The 15817-nt window shown below is 42.2% G+C and overlaps 2 protein-coding genes across 3 annotated transcripts in view; one reads left to right on the forward strand and one right to left on the reverse strand.

Moving 5' to 3' along the window:
• Positions 1-85: 85 nt before the first annotated feature.
• ZSWIM7 (zinc finger SWIM-type containing 7) lies at positions 86-15812 on the forward strand. Its single transcript, XM_035716163.1, has 6 exons — positions 86-287; positions 2867-2888; positions 7216-7318; positions 12868-12972; positions 14250-14395; positions 14614-15812. Exons 1-5 carry the CDS (start codon positions 197-199, stop codon positions 14361-14363), a joined length of 435 nt encoding a protein of 144 aa, XP_035572056.1. The 5' UTR covers positions 86-196; the 3' UTR covers positions 14364-14395; positions 14614-15812.
• The window catches only part of ADORA2B (adenosine A2b receptor), a 35086-nt gene continuing 24607 nt past the window's right edge, over positions 5339-15817 (reverse strand). The window contains exon 3 of one of the 2 annotated variants that reach the window (XM_035716158.2): positions 5339-10130. In XM_035716158.2, the coding sequence (XP_035572051.1) occupies positions 10127-10130 (4 nt within the window). In that variant the 3' untranslated portion in view covers positions 5339-10126. Of the gene's footprint in view, positions 10131-11385; positions 11565-15817 lie in introns of those variants that run through there. The other variant, XM_049109484.1, reaches the window with a different exon arrangement.

Below are 15817 nucleotides of genomic sequence, written 5' to 3' on the forward strand. Positions count from 1 at the left end.
CCCAGCGCCCAGCGCGCACCGGATTGGTCGGGCCGCGAAGGGGGAGGAGGCGTCGCCGTAGCCGCCCGCATGCGCGTGAGGCGCGCCGACGTCACTGCGCCTCGCTCCGCCCTCGGCCGATGGCGGGAATCTTCTTGGGGTCGATCCGAGCGTCGCGCCTCCTGGGCTCTCGAGGAAGCTACCGGCCTGTCACGCCATGGCGGGCGCCCTGACGGGAGTCACGCTGCCCGCTGTCGTCGAGGAACTCCTGAGCGAGATGGCCGCGGCGGTGCAGGAGGAGGCGCGAAGTACGGGCCCCGAGGGCGTGCGTGGGCGCTGTGGGCAGCGGACCTGGCCTGCCGCGGCTGGGCGGGGAGGCGAGGGGCGGAGCTCTCTGGGCGGGAGGGGGGGGTTGCCCCCGGGCTCCGCCGCCTGGTGCCTCCGAGCTTTTAACCAAACCCTGTGGTTCTACTCCTGAACCCCAGTTCTAAAAGAAAAGCAAAGCCAGATTTGTTTAGGGAGCAGCGCCAGCGGGGCAGCAGGGACCGGAGTGCTGGGCGCTGCCCTCGAACCTGTGGGCAGGGGCCTCGGGCCAGGAGGGCGGCAGGGATCGGAGCTTGCGGGGACGAGCCTGCGGGGAGGTGAAATTCTTAATTAAGTTTGCTTGTGGTCTTTCCTCACACCCACCCCCAGATCTTAACTGTAATATCAGTGCGTACACGGTGTGCACCCAGATGAATATTTCGCAACCACAAAAACCAAATGCGTACGCAATGACTGGAGTAAATAGGGATCTTGTGAAAGTACCTGTTATTTCTCTGACCAGCAGAGGATGCTCTGTGACTGTGGTTACCAGAATCACCCATGTGATCTCAAGATGTGTTCACAGCGTGCTAGTGTTAAGATGATAATTCTATTTTTTTTTAAGATTTTATTTATTCATAGAGATACAGCGAGAGAGAAAGAGAGAGAGGCAGAGACACAGGCAGAGGGAGAAGCAGGCTCCATGCACGGAGCCTGACGTGGGACTCGATCCTGGGTCCCCAGGATCACACCCTGGGCTGAAGGCAGCACTAAACCACTGAGCCACCCAGGCTGCCCTAAAATGATCATTCTAATCCAAATTCATTGATCAGTAAGAACTGCCCAGCCAGCGTCAAAAGGGCAGGGCAAAGGGCAGTTAATAGCAGGTCAGGCCACAAAACTGTCACTGCTTTTTCACTTGGATGGCTTTTGTTTTAAAAGGACTGCACTTTGAAAGGGTTTTATCATAAGTTAACTGTTTTTTAAAGTATTGAGAAAAGTAATCTATACTGACACAAGCATTGTATTATATACATTTGAAAGATTAGGCCAGCCAAGTATTCAAATATGTTCGGATCCCCAGAAGGATGTGGGGGAAAAAAACAATCTCTTAACTCAAATATCGAGTAGCTCAGTCAATTAAGCACCTGCCTTTGGCTGGGATCATGATCCTGGGATGGGGTCCCACATCGGGGTCCCTGCCCCCTGCTTCCAGGGGAAACTGCTTCTCCGTCTTTAAAAAAAAAAAAAAAAAAAGTGTTAGCTCAAGCAGTGGTTGCCAAAAGTGGGCTCTGTCTGAATGGGTTAATCCATACACCATGACACTCTTGGAGGAACCCCAATGGGTGCCCCAAATGCTCATGGCTCAGACAGAGGGACCACTGCCATTGATTCATGTTTCATTCCAGCAGAACTGTTTCGTGCTGTTTTAAAATATGTGTTCTACATAGTAATACACTCTTCCTACCTGATCCCTATCCTTTAATGATAATTTTTTATGTCAAGATTCTGAATTAACACTTGGATGATGATGTGATACCTAATCACAGCTGGTCTTGTAGGAAACTATGGTTTCTTTTTCTTTCCTGCATAACTTTATGCTCTCCCTGGAATTACAACTGTTGTCCCTATATTTGGGGTTTTGTTGTTGTTGTTGTTGTTGTTGTTGTTATTTTTAGTTTTCTATGTATTTATCCGTAATTCAGCCTCGAACTCATTACCCACGTTCTAAATCTCTGTTCCATAGGTTCAGATGAGTGGAATGTTGTATCAGTTTCATTCTCCTGTAGAAATCTCTCTTCGAGCCTAGACTTGCTCTAATATGGACTGTCTCCTGGCTATTTCCTGACATCTTCCTTCACCATTATTATCCTAGGAATTCCTTTTGCCCATGTTGAGCAGTATGTTTAGTGTATCTACAGTTTTCTTTTTCTGACTTACTATCTTATAGCACATTCTTTAGTAGCTTCCTGAAGAAGAGTACATGAGGTGTACTTTCTTAAGACTTTACGTGTCTAAAAAGTTTTTTCTAACCTCATACTTAAATGATAGCTTGACTAGGTATTGAATTATATGTTGGAAATGTTTCTTCAGACATCTGAAAGCATTATTCCACTACCCTCTAGCTTCTTTTTTTTTCCCCCTCTAGCTTCTTAAACTTACTTTAAAAAGAGTATTATTTTAACCTCCCTGCTTCATCCCCACCTCCAAAGCAATCTGGTGCCCCCAATTTCTGAGGGTTTTAGGGGGAAGACGGTAGTGGATTTTGGAGTATAAATCAGGTTATTGCTTGGCCCTCTCCATCGCTAGCTTAGGATTGAGTTTCCTCTGGTCTTGTAAATTATTTTCCAGTGTATCTTAGTTTTTGTTTCTCCCTGTCCTTTCATCCTGGGGAGTTTATGCTTTTTTAAAAAAATCCTTTAACTATTGTTTCGTGGGGTATTCGGAAGGAGTAAAGTTAGATGCATAGATTGAATTCACCATATTAACATAAAAATCTTTTTTGATTATAGTCTTTTAAAGATTTTGTGTCTATGGCCACTGGTTTAATATGATTAACTTTCTTTCCATTCCTGTTTTACAGTTCCTGATGAACATTTATCATCGTAAGTATATACCATGTTGTAATTGGGTTTTTTTAAACCATTAATGTGTTTTAATTTTTCTTTTTAAGATTTTATTTATTTAGAGAGCTGGGGGGGAGGCTGAGAATCCCAAGCACACTCAACACTGAGCACAGAACCTGACACAGGGCTGGATCCCACCACCCTGAGATCATAACCTGATCCAAAATCAAAAGTCAGATGCTTAACCCACTGAGCCACACAGGCGCTCCAGGCATTAATGTGTTTTAAAAGTCAGATCTTTTTAACATCAATTCCTGATTTTTTAAAATAATTCTTATTAAACTAAAAACAATGTTTTCTTGACATGGTTGTTAAAAGTCTGTCCAGGGCAGCCCCAGTGGCGCGGCGGTTTAACACCACCTGCAGCCTGGGGTGTGATCCTGGAGACCCAGGATCGAGTCCCGCATTGGGCTTCCTGCGTGGAGCCTGCTTCTCCTTCTGCCTGTGTCTCTGCCTCTCTCTCTGTGTCTCTATGAATAAATAAACAAAATCTTTAAAAAATAAAAAATAAAAATAAAAATCTGTCCAAAGCCAGTGCCATATTTGACAGTACAAAGTATTCTTGTGTTGTCCTATTTGCCACTTCTGTTTAACATTGTTCTAGAGGGGTGGCTGGGTGGCTCAGTCAGTTGAGCATCTGAGTGTTGATTTCAGCTTGGGTAATGATCCTGGAGTCCTGGGATTGAGCCCCATATTGGGCTTCTCACTTGATGGGGAGTCTCCTCTCCCTCTGCTCCTCCCACTATATACATGCACCCATGAGCAAGCGCTGTCTCTCATAAATATTTAAAAAAAAAAAGTTTGGGATGCCTGGGTGGCTTAGTGGTTGAGCATCTGCCTTCAGCTCATCCCGGGATCAAGTCCCACATCAGGTTCCTTGCAGGGAGACTGCTTCTCTCTGTGCCTCTCTCTCTGTGTGTCTCTCATGAATCAATAAATAAAATCTTTAAAAAATAAAAACAAACAAACAAAAAAATTAGCAGAGAAAAAGTTAAAACCTTTTCTAAACCTAACTTCCATCTCTCTTTCTTTCTCCTAAAATAATCACTGGTATAAGTTGGTGTGTATCTTTATAGACTTTTTTTTTTTTTTAAGATTTTATTTATTTATTCATAGAGACACAGAGAGAGAGGCAGAGACACAGGCAGAGGGAGAAGCAGGCTCCATGCAGAGAGCCCGATGTGGGACTCGATCCAGGGTCTCCAGGATCACGCCCTGGGCTGCAGGCGGCGCTAAACCGCTGCGCCACTGGGGCTGCCCTTTATAGACTTTTAAATAGAAGTGTACATATGCGTATACAATTAAATGTCACTTATTCCTGGGTAGCTTTCACTTTTTTGTTGCTACTGAAAATGTAGCTATATTTGAACTTTGTGTATGAAGGAAAACAATTTTTAATCTCTGTAATAAAAAAATCTAAAAAAAAAAAAATCTTATTCTCTTGGTTTTTAAAAATTTGTATCATCTACAAATAATAACTGTCTTTCCTTGCAGACAGGCATGCTTCTAATTTCTTTTTCATGTGTCCGAAACAACTACAACTACTAGAACAATATTTTAAAAATTTATTTTAATTTTTTAAACTTTTTTGATTAAAGATTTTATTTATTTATTTATTCATGAGAGACACAGAGAGGCAGAGACATCGGCAGAGGGAGAAGCAGGCTCCATGTAGGAAGCCCGATGTGAGACTCAATCCCAGGACTATGGGATCATGTCCTGAACCAAAGGCAGACGCTCAACCACTGAGCCACCCAGGCATCCCTCTGCTAAATTTTTTATAGAGATTATGTATTATTTAAAAAAATACTACTTTTAAAACAAAACAGGCAAATAATGTAAATTAGCAAAAACTTTGGGGAAAAGGGTAAATCTTACTAGTGATCACAAATATACAAATTAAAATAATGACAACTCTGTAAAACTGGCTACCACAGAAAAGATGTTGGTAAGAATGTCTGAGATGTTGGCAAGAACATGGAGAAAAGGATTATTGATACTCCACTAGTAGGAGTGTAAGTTGGAAAGTAATTTAGCATTAGGTAATAGGAGCTTTAAAACATATATATTCTTTTGGTCACAAAGTCCACTTAAAAGAGTGTATCCCAAGGAAATAATCATGCATGTTCATAAAGATTTTACAGTGAGCATATTTATCCAATATTGCTTGTAGTAGCAGAAACAAAAACAAAACCATCTGGAAACAATCTCACATTAGATTTAATAAACCTTAATTATCTAAAAATAGAGTTGGGAAAAAAGCAAGGTAATTCATCTTTACAGTAGAATTCTTTTAACCCTTAAGAGTGAATAAAAAAAAATATTCAGGTGTTCACAATAAGTTATAAAGTTACAAAGGCAGGTTTAAAAATTCTTATTAGATTCATTTTTAAAGTAACCTATGGAAAAAAAAATAAAGTAACCTATGATTAATTTTTTAAAGATTTTATTTATTCATGAGAGACACACAGAGACATAGGCAGAGGGAGAAGCAGGCTCCCTGCGGGGAGCCTGATGCAGGACTTTCTCCCAGGACCCCAGGATCACGCCCTGAGCCAAGGCAGATGCTCAACCACTGAGCAACCCAGGTGCCCAACCTGTGATTAATTGACAAAGTTATGACCAAATTTTATTTTTCTTTGTCCAGAGATAATGTTATATTTGATAAAAAAAAATTTTTGAAACTTCCCATTCTAATAGCTTTTTTTTTTTTTTTTAAGATTTATTTATGTATTTATTCATGAGAGACAGAGAGAGAGACAGAGAGAGAGAGGAGCAGGCTCCATGCAGGAAGCCCAATGCAGGACTCGATCCCAGGTCTCCAGGATTAGGCCATGGGCCGAAGGCGGTGCTAAACCGCTAAGCCACCTGGGCTGCCCTCTAATAGGTTTTTGTATCAAGAGACTAGTTTGTTGGAAAATGAAGAAGTTGAACATTTTAATTTTGAAGATAGTAGCTCTGTCTTCATGTTTTATGTCAGATCACATGAGTTCTTTAAAACATTTAACTTTTCTGTTTCAGTTCAACTCACCCATTTTATTCTCCAGTTTATAAAAATGACTCTTCCTTGTTAAAAAAAAAAAAAAAAAAGTGTTCTTGAAAAATAAAACATGAAAAGCATCAACAATCATACCACCCAGTGCTAATAACTGTTAAGAGTTTGGTTTATTGCCTTCTTTTTTAAATTAAATGTTTTATTTTGTGCCCATCCTTTCTCACCTATTGTAAAAATTTTCCCACATACCAGTTTTTTTCTGATCTATCATTTAAAAGTGGGTAGCCTTTATTACTAATACAAAAAGTACAAATTAATACCCATCAGGTGGTCAACATGAGAAACTGATAATATTGGTAGTGGTTAGCATGGGGGGAAAATAGAGCTCCTATACAGTGCTGGTGGGACTGCTGTTTCCACTGTGGAAAGCTATTGGCAACGCCTGTTAAAGTTGAAAAATGTATATATCCTAAGGCTCAGCAATTCTACTTCTATAACCAGGAAGAATTCTCATATGTGTGCATTAAAGGACATGTATGGGGATAATTGAGTATTATTTATAATGTAAAATAGAAACAATCAGAATGCCCAGCAGGGTACTTACAAACATACAGTGGAATGTTATTCAAAAATTAAATTAAGGGATCCCTGGGTGGCGCAGCGGTTTGGCGCCTGCCTTTGGCCCAGGGCGCGATCCCGGAGACCCGGGATCGAATCCCACGTCGGGCTTCCGGTGCATGGAGCCTGCTTCTCCCTCTGCCTGTGTCTCTGCCTCTCTCTCAATCTCTCTGTGACTATCATAAATAAATAAAAATTAAAAAAAAAATTAAATTAAAAAAATATATCAACATGCATCATTTTCAAAAGCACATTGAACAGAAAAAAACCCAAGTTGACAAAAAAGCCTACAATTTATCTTTTATGTTCTAAAACTCATGAAACAGCACCATGCATGTGTATATACACATAGGTGTGTGTATGCATGTGTGCTATGTATATGTATTCAGTATGCTTCATATAATAAAATAAAAAAGCATTAATAGGAAGAAAACCAACAAATGCATATCGTTGCCTTGGGGATGAAAGGAGGTTGGGAAGAACAAGGAGTATTATGAAATGTAAAGATGGCTTTATCTGTAAACATGTTAACATTCTAGGGGATTGATTATGTAGGTTCTTGCTATATTCTTTTTTTTCCAAATTAAAATCAATTTTTAAAAAAATGCCAATGGTGATCCTTTGGGTTAAGTTCCTGAGGTGACCTGAGAGAGTAGATAAGATAGTCTTATCTGAAGCCTTTCTGTTTCCCAGACTGAAGTTCATCTTCGGCCCATCAGCCATCCAGGCCTTGGACCTCGTGGACCGACAGTCCATCACCTTAATCTCATCGCCCAGTGGGAGGCGTGTTTACCAGGTAGAAATCTAGAGGTGGGGATTATCTCAACCAGAAACCCCTTAGCACAAAATGTTTTCATGGATCCCAGTAGTTCCTACTGAAAAGCAATGACCCAACTTAGTAAAATTAGTGTATTAGTAATTAAAATAAGATAAATAAGACTGGGGGCACCTGAATGGCACGGTTGGTTAACTCTTGGTTTTGGGTCAGGTCTTGAGACCTCAGTCTTGAGATCCAGCCCCATGTTACTCTGCACTGAGCACAGAGTCTGCTTGAGATTCTCTATCCCTCTGCCCCGCCCACTGCTTGTATTCTCTCTCTCCCCCCCCACTCTTAAATCTTAAAAAAAAAAAAAAAAAAAAAAGATAAATAAGACCTATTAACCCTACCTAGTAGCAATGTATAGAACCAGCAATGATGTGGAGAGGCTGTTTTCTCAAGTCTCATGGAGACAGTTGACTTTTGCTTCCCTGTGTTTGATAACAGGCATCTTTACCAAAAAAAAAACAAAAAAAAAAAACAACAACAAAAAAAACTGTATTGACAGTTTTACCTTGTTCATTGTCTTTTGTCTACAAGCAAAAGCCAGAATGCATTTTGAGGTCCTCCTGCATGCTCAGATCATCTATCAGTGATCTTTCTAAACTGTTGTCAGGAAGTATTTATTAAGGGTCAAACTATGCTGAATGCAGATAGTCCACTTGGACCTCAGTTTTGCCCTCTAGAATTTAAGATACATAGATCTGTAAAGTAATAGTCTCTTATCAGACTCTGAAAGATTTCCATGCGTTGTTGCTAATTCCCACAAAAAGCCCAACAAGGTGTTTATCTTGCAGGAAATGGAGATGCAGAAAAGTAAATTAATAGTCATATCTGGCAGCTGGGATTTGTAACTGCCTCCATTTGTATATAAACACTGGGCCATACTCCCATCTCATTCCCATCTCATTCCCACTTGGAAGGAATAAAGAAGCCATCAGCTCTAGTATATAATGTAGGTCTTGCTGAAGATCAGGAAGGGGGAAGCTTTTCAGTGTTTGGATTCTGGTTTATTTATGACGAACTCAGAGCTGAGACCATGTCAAATTTTTTAAAGATTTTATGTATTTATTAGAGAGTGTGCAAGTGGGGAGGGGCAGAACAAGAAACAATCTGAAGCAGACTGCACTGATGGGGCGCCCAGTGCGGGGCTCAGTCTCAAGACCACAACAAGATCAGGACCTGAGCCAAAACCAAGAATCTGATGCCTAACCCACTGAGCCACTTATGTGCCTCTCAAGTCAGTTAATTCTTAGCAAGTGAATGAAGCAGGCAAAGCCAACTTGGGCAAATCGGTCCCTTTGCTTAGTGAATTAACTTGCCATTCCTCAGCGTAGCATGACTTAACCAGTCTGGCAAATCTTCATGCATTTCTTCATTAAAGAAAATGAGGTAATTAATGTTGAGTGCTGGAGTCAAAACCTTTGGATTGTATGTTTACTTAAAAAAAGACTACCTGGGGATCCCTGGGTGGCTCGGCGGTTTAGTGCCTGCCTTTGGCCCAGGGCCTGATCCTGGAGTCCCGGGATCGAGTCCCACGTCGGGCTCCCTGCATGGAGCCTGCTTCTCCCTCCTCCTGTGTCTCTGCCTCTCTCTCTCTCTCTATGTCTATCATGAATAAATAAATAAATCTTTAAAAAAAAAAAAAAGACTACCTATTAGAATTTTGTCAGGATGAATTTAGAGATTAGTAATCAGAGCTATTGGGGTGCCTGGGTGGCTCAGTCAGTTAAGTTGCTGCCATCGGCTCAGGTCGTGATATTGGGAGTCCTTAGATCGAGCCCATTGGGCTCCCTGTTGGGCGTGGATCCTGCTTCTCCCTTCCTGCTTCTCCCTCTCACTCTCCCCCTGCTTGTGCAAGCGTGCACACGCACATTCTCTCTCTCATGAATATTTTTTTTAAATGTAATAATCAGCTATTAAGTGATACTACACCTGATGAGGTGTTTCCATTTTACTTCTCATAGTTTTTATCTTGGTTTTTTTATGTAGTTAAAATACCCAGAACAAGAAGGGCCTTGAGTTTTTCCCACATCTCTTGGTTTCTGATTTGTCTCCATTCCACTATTAGCATAACACTTGACCTGCACAGACTTCTAACTGCTCTCTAGTTCTAAGATCTAGTCATTAGTTAAAATCTTAAAGATTTTGTTTGACATATTTTAATTGTTGACTTTTTATTTCTCCCAAGATTGCCATGATTTGTTTAACTTTCATCATTCCCATCCTGTATTATATTACATTGCTTTATTTGTCATAAAAGTGCAAACTTCCTAGTACTGTAGCTTTCAGTTTGGACTTTGAATTAAATGAGGCTATAGAAATCTTATATACGCCCTAATGGTCTCATTGTATACTAATATAGTCTGAATCTGGCTTAAGTCACAGGTTCTCTGAGATGATAAAAGTTGAGTCAGACACTGTTTTGTTTTTTTTTTAAGTTGTAATAGTCTAACAACTTTATTTTTTTTTTATTTTTATTTATTTATGATAGGCACACAGTGAGAGAGAGGCAGAGACATAGGCAGAGAGAGAAGCAGGCTCCATGCACCGGGAGCCCGACGTGGGATTCAATCCCGGGTCTCCAGGATCCCGCCCTGGGCCAAAGGCAGGCGCTAAACCGCTGCGCCACCCAAGGATCCCTCAGACACTGTTTTGATACTCCATTAGTCATCTTTCCACAGGTCAGCCTTCTAATCTTACTGCCTTCCAGGCACAATGGTAATTATTCCAAAGTCACCACTGTGTTGTTGTCACCTGAGTTGCTTTTCTGTAAACTTTTTTGGTTTACCTAGGAAGAGGGATGCATCAGTCAGGAGGAGGCTACGTTAGGCTGTGGCAACAATGACCCCCAAATGCCAAAGGCTTACAGAAACAAAGTTGTATGTCTCATTCATGCTTCATTCATACCCATTCAGAGTGGACTGCTGCTCTACTCCAAAACATCTCCACTTAGGGATCCCAGTTGGTGTAGCAGCCCTTCTCCAGAATATCGTGGATCTCATAGCAGAGAGAAAAGAGGATGTGGTCTGTGCCAATTTGTAATGTTTCTGCTTGGCTACTCACATTTTCCTGGCTAAAGCAGGTCACATAGCCAGCCGGTATTTAATAGAGCAGGAATCTATAATCTTCTTTCAGAGAGAGGCACCAAACACAGGGAACAATAAATAATACAGTTGAGCATTCTAATGGCTCCTAAGAGGCTGGCAGCAGCCATAAAATAAAACTGTAGTTGAGAGTGGATGACCATCTAGGTGGGTCATGCTCCTTAAAACCCAACCAGAACTACAGCAGACTTCCTCCAAGTGAGGCTCATGCAAGTCTATATGGGTCTCCATTTCCTATTTCCCAGATTTTTCTGTTTAAAAAGTTCTCTCCTTGGGGTGCCTGGGAGGCTCAGTTGGCTAACTGTCTGCCTTCAGCTCAGGTCATCATCCCAGGGTCCTGAGATTGAGCCCTGTATCAGACTCCCTGCTCAGCAGGGAGCCTGCTTCTCCCTTTCCTTCTGCGCCCTCCCTCCCCACTCATGCTTGCGCGCTCTCTCGCAAATAAAATCTTTTTTTAAAAAAGTTGTCTCCTTCTGAGGATAAACATTGCAGACTGTGAGTGGGCAGAGTGGGGGCAGTTCCTGTAAGAGGAGGTCATTTTTTCCATTGAAGGCTGAAGCCACTGAATTAGATGATCCCTGCAGTCAATTTCCAATTCTAATCTTTTCTAACTCAGATTTTTGCCTGATTACTCGGTTCATTACTCATCTGATGCTAGATAAGGAAGAAACAAATCCAAAATTTACTATCTCCTGACAGTATTTTACTGCTTCAGGCCATTGAACATAGTACTTTTTAGTCATAGCCAGCCCCTGAAAGGATCAGGCGAGGGAGTCTCTGCAGACTCTCCCCCTCCCTAAGTCACCTGGCATTTATTCAAAGTCCAGAATATTCTCATGGGCTGGGGATCCACAAAAAAGAAGGAACCAGGAACCATTAGAGTCCGTGTAGAATTCCACAGGCTTATGCCTGCTTAAATTTAAATCTAGAAAGAAGAGATAAAGGAAAAAGAATCTAAAGTTTTATTCATTCAGGGATCCCTGGGTGGCGCAGCGGTTTGGCGCCTGCCTTTGGCCCAGGGCGCGATCCTGGAGACCCGGGATCGAATCCCACGTCGGGCTCCCGGTGCATGGAGCCTGCTTCTCTCTCTGCCTCTCTCTCTCGCTCTCTCTCTGTGACTATCATAAATTAATAAAAAATTAAAAAAAAAGAAAAAAAAAAGTTTTATTCATTCATTGGTAATGGTTTGGAGACCCAAGAACTGTTCATGTCACTGCTGGATATTGGATTTTTCCCCCAGAATTAAGTGGGAAACCGTCTGCTTTCAGACCGTTGTCAGTTTGACAAACTAGCACAACACTAGAACGGTGCTATTCTTTTGTTAAGGCCTTGTTGCTTTATTCTTTGTTGGGGAGAAAGGGAAGAATCTTGGGAGTGCTGTTTTTGTTTTTGTTTTTGTTTTAAATCCTGGCCTTTTCATTTAGATTGCCATCTCAAAAAAAAAAAATAGATTGCCATCTCAAAGCCTAAACCTAATTTGAAAGCCCTGTGGCAAATTCCTAAGTGACGGGGTTATGGTAAAATAACCCTCAGGATGTTTCTACTTCCTTGAACACTGCTTTCACACTTCCAGTTTGGAAATTAACTCCAGGATCGAAGCCCCGGGCACTTCTGGTTTTGGCTGCCTGGTGGTGGAGGGACTTAAACACGTGATTTCTCCACGAGTTTGTCCATTCACACCAGAGGCTCATCATAATCTCCCTATATACATCTGTCTCCCTTCTGTCCCTTGACTACCAACAAGGCTATTTGTTCTTGGACAGGGCCCTCTTACCAACCTCTCAAGTATCCATATCCTTCCATCCTGCTAGATGAATAGGCAGATCCAGGCTTGCCTCATTCGGAGACCTCCACCCTGAGCAGCTGAGTCATCCCTTTTGCAAGATTCTTTGCTTTATTTATTCTCCTGCTCTCAAATGTTTCTCAAGAGTCCCTTCCTTCCTTCCTTCCTTCCTTCCTTCAACCCTTCTTTCTGCCTTATTGCTTACTCTTTACCTGTTTTCACGTTTTTAAGGTGTGTCGTGGAAGCTTTAGAAATGCACACACATGTTGTGAAATACCACCGGTTAAGAAACACCATGATAAAGTGTATGGGAGGGGAACCTTTCCCCTCCACCTCCTTCCAGGCAGCCCACTGAGCGGGCTCTCTAAATCGCTAGGCAAAAGAACAAAATGGTTTGTGTGGATGGTTTAACTAGTCTGAAAACTCCAGTTTCACTGTATGAAGCCCTCATACAGTGAGGGAGAGAGAGTCTGCACACAGAGAAGTGGAGCTTCCACTTTTGTGTAAAACATTACTGCAGCTCTTCCCGGTGTAATTTGCAGAATGACTGAGTCCGCAGATTGATAAATTCAAGGGAAGCCAAGCAGTTTTCCAGCACCCCTGTCAAAGTCTGATCCCATCTGTCCTTTTCTTTATAGGTACTTGGAAGTTCTGGTGAAACATACACATGTCTGGCTTCTTGTCATTACTGTTCATGTCCTGCCTTTGCCTTCTCAGTGCTGCGGAAGAGTGACAGCCTACTGGTAAGGATGGGAAAGGCTCTTCCCACTCCAGTGGAATTAGGAGAGAAATTCTTGGCCCTTACCGTGTGGTTTAAAGAGCTCTACAAAATCGAAATTTTTACTGTATGTTGAAACAAATACTATATTGTCCTTGATTTCACTTAGTCACCTCTTTTGAGTTTACCCTCCCAAAATGCAGTATCATCTTTTAGATCTATATCCATTGCCTGATTTTTTATTTAAAAGGTCACAGATGAAGCTTTGGGGAAGGCAACAAGGTAATCTCAGAATTTGGCTCTGGGGAATTAGCCTAATAAAAATAGGAGTTAAACATTGTTGGCAACTTTGCACATCCCCAACTCCAGCTATGAGGTGTTTCTTCCCACTGCCCATAAGACAGCCATGCTGGATTTTCACAGGGGGCAGGAGAGCACATTGATACTTTGCCTGATTTCACAGGCACCCAGAGCATCAAGCAGGAACAAGACATACATACAACTCCTTATTTCAAAAGAGAAAGCAGAGAGCAGGTAGCTATTTTGTAAGGCTTGCCAAGGAAAATTATAGTACCCACTCCATTCTTCCCCTTTCTCTTATGCTCTTAACTTGGTAAACATCTTGGGAACGGGGTGGTTGGTTGGGTATCTCATTGTTAAAAAAGGCCACATTCACAATTGATGTGTGATAAGTTTGTTTCACCTATAAACAACAAGATGAAACTTAGGGCCCCTTAAATATCTAAAGCTGTGTGTATTCTGTGACAGAAGGTCCAGTACATCCCCAAGGATGTGTACTGGCTGATACTCTGCAGGGTTCTATGACCCCACTAGCACCCTCTCCCTGTAGGACAACATAGTGACTGTAGACTCAGCACATGGGTAAAATGAGGATGAGACCTGTCCTCATGGGGTAGCTGACAGATTTAAATGAGATAATCTGTGAGAAGCACTGAGCAACACAGTAGGTCAAAGAATGTTAGCCATCACTGTGAAGAGCTTCCTGAAGGCTGGAAGCAAGCAGAACTGAAGGCTCAAATGAGGGGCCTGTCTTGGTTCTCACTCTGGGTTACATACCCTGTGCCAGCTGGATCTAAACTGTTTCTCAAAACAATAGGCAAAGTAAAACTTCCTATATTCCCTTTGATTTCTAGAAAGAATACATTATGTCATCTTTATCTGCAGTTTTGAGGCAGTAAATCCATGACCTATGTCCCCACTCCTTTCCTACTGAATATAGTGAGAGGTCTTGGTTAGCTTTGGTCCTGCCAATTCCTAACAGGCTTGTGTTTCATGTTCCAGTGCAAGCATCTCCTGGCAGTTTATGTCAGTCAGGTAATGAGGACCTGTCGACAGCTGAAGGTCTCTGACAAGCAACTGACTGACATATTATTCACAAAGAAGAAACAAATGTAGAAGGTATAGACAGCATTGTTATCTTTCAATATAGAAGTCCTACCCAGAGGGATCCCTGGGTGGCGCAGCGGTTTGGCGCCTGCCTTTGGCCCAGGGCGCGATCCTGGAGACCCGGGATCGAATCCCACGTCGGGCTCCCGGTGCATGGAGCCTGCTTCTCCCTCTGCCAGTGTCTCTGCGCCTCTCTCTCTCTCTCTGTGACTATCATAAATAAATAAAAATTTAAAAAAAAAAAAAAAAAAAAAAAAAAAGAAGTCCTACCCAGAAACACCTTTAACCCACCAAGGTTCACGTGGAAAAGAGATGAAATAGATCTTCTGGAGACGTCTTGTCACTGTTTCTTTGCCCTCCTAGACAAGAGACCATGAGTTTAAAGCCAGGACATGGGTATGGTTTGAAGCTCTACCATTCTCCCAAAAAATATGAGCCCCGTGTGTAAATTTCCTGGATGGAATCAAGCATTTTAGGCTCAATCAAAACCCAGTATCATGTCCTGTCTGCAGCTGGTCAGATTCTTAAACTACTGAAGTACTAGTAATTTTTAAGAGGTTGGAATGGTAGACAAAACTGGTCAGATGAAGTTTAGATGAGTGTTACTTCCTTTCTTGGGATCCAGGAAGTTACTCTGCAGCAGTAAAAGATCAGAGCAGAGATGCGGCTGACCAGCAAGTATAAAAAAGACTGAGGGATTCTGGTTGCAGAGAGCTTTGGCTTATCTGTGGTGTTGGTGCCAGAAAAGCTTACATAGGTTGTATTGTTAGAAAGGTAGTGTCTAAAAAAAAAAAAAGAAAAAAATTTAAAAAAGAAAGAAAAGTAGTGTCTAAAACAAGGAAAGGGGTGGTTTTGCTCTGCATGCAACATGGAGCTTTATAACAAGCCAAATGAAGGAAGCGACTAAGCATCATGCCCTCAAGAAGGCAAAGAAACTACTTTCCAGGGATTTCCAGTCTGAAGAAGAAAAATCCCAAGAGGAATATTTTCAAAGGGAGGGAGATGGGACTCGGTTGGACCCAGGAAGAGTGAAGGAGCCATGACGGTGACAATGAGACCGCGTTCAGCCCAGGAGAACTTCTCAGTAAATAAAGTTATTTACAGCTGGAATAGGAGCCAGGGAGTCCAGGAATGCTCTGGGCCCCATGGGGGCTCATAAATCTGCAGCGTCCTTGTCCTTGCAGGGATACTGCAAAAGGAAATGCAGCAGCAAACAGACAAGACAGACTTTACAGCCCAGGAAACGTCCATCCTTGTGCCCCCAGAAACCTAGGGTTGCTGGTATATGAACACCATATGGAAAGGGCACAGGTGAGGCAGTGTTCCCTGGTGGGCCAAGCCTTGTGCAGCAGCCATAATATCAAGACTTGACTTCTTGGGGAAACTTGAGCTGGGTATAAACTTCTCTTTTGAAGTGGCATTCAGAATAAAGAAGAGAAGGTAGATTCAGCATCCTAAGCTGG

The sequence above is a fragment of the Canis lupus genome, chromosome 5 (genome assembly GCF_003254725.2).
Source record: "Canis lupus dingo isolate Sandy chromosome 5, ASM325472v2, whole genome shotgun sequence".
NCBI classification, from domain to species: Eukaryota; Metazoa; Chordata; class Mammalia; order Carnivora; family Canidae; genus Canis; species Canis lupus.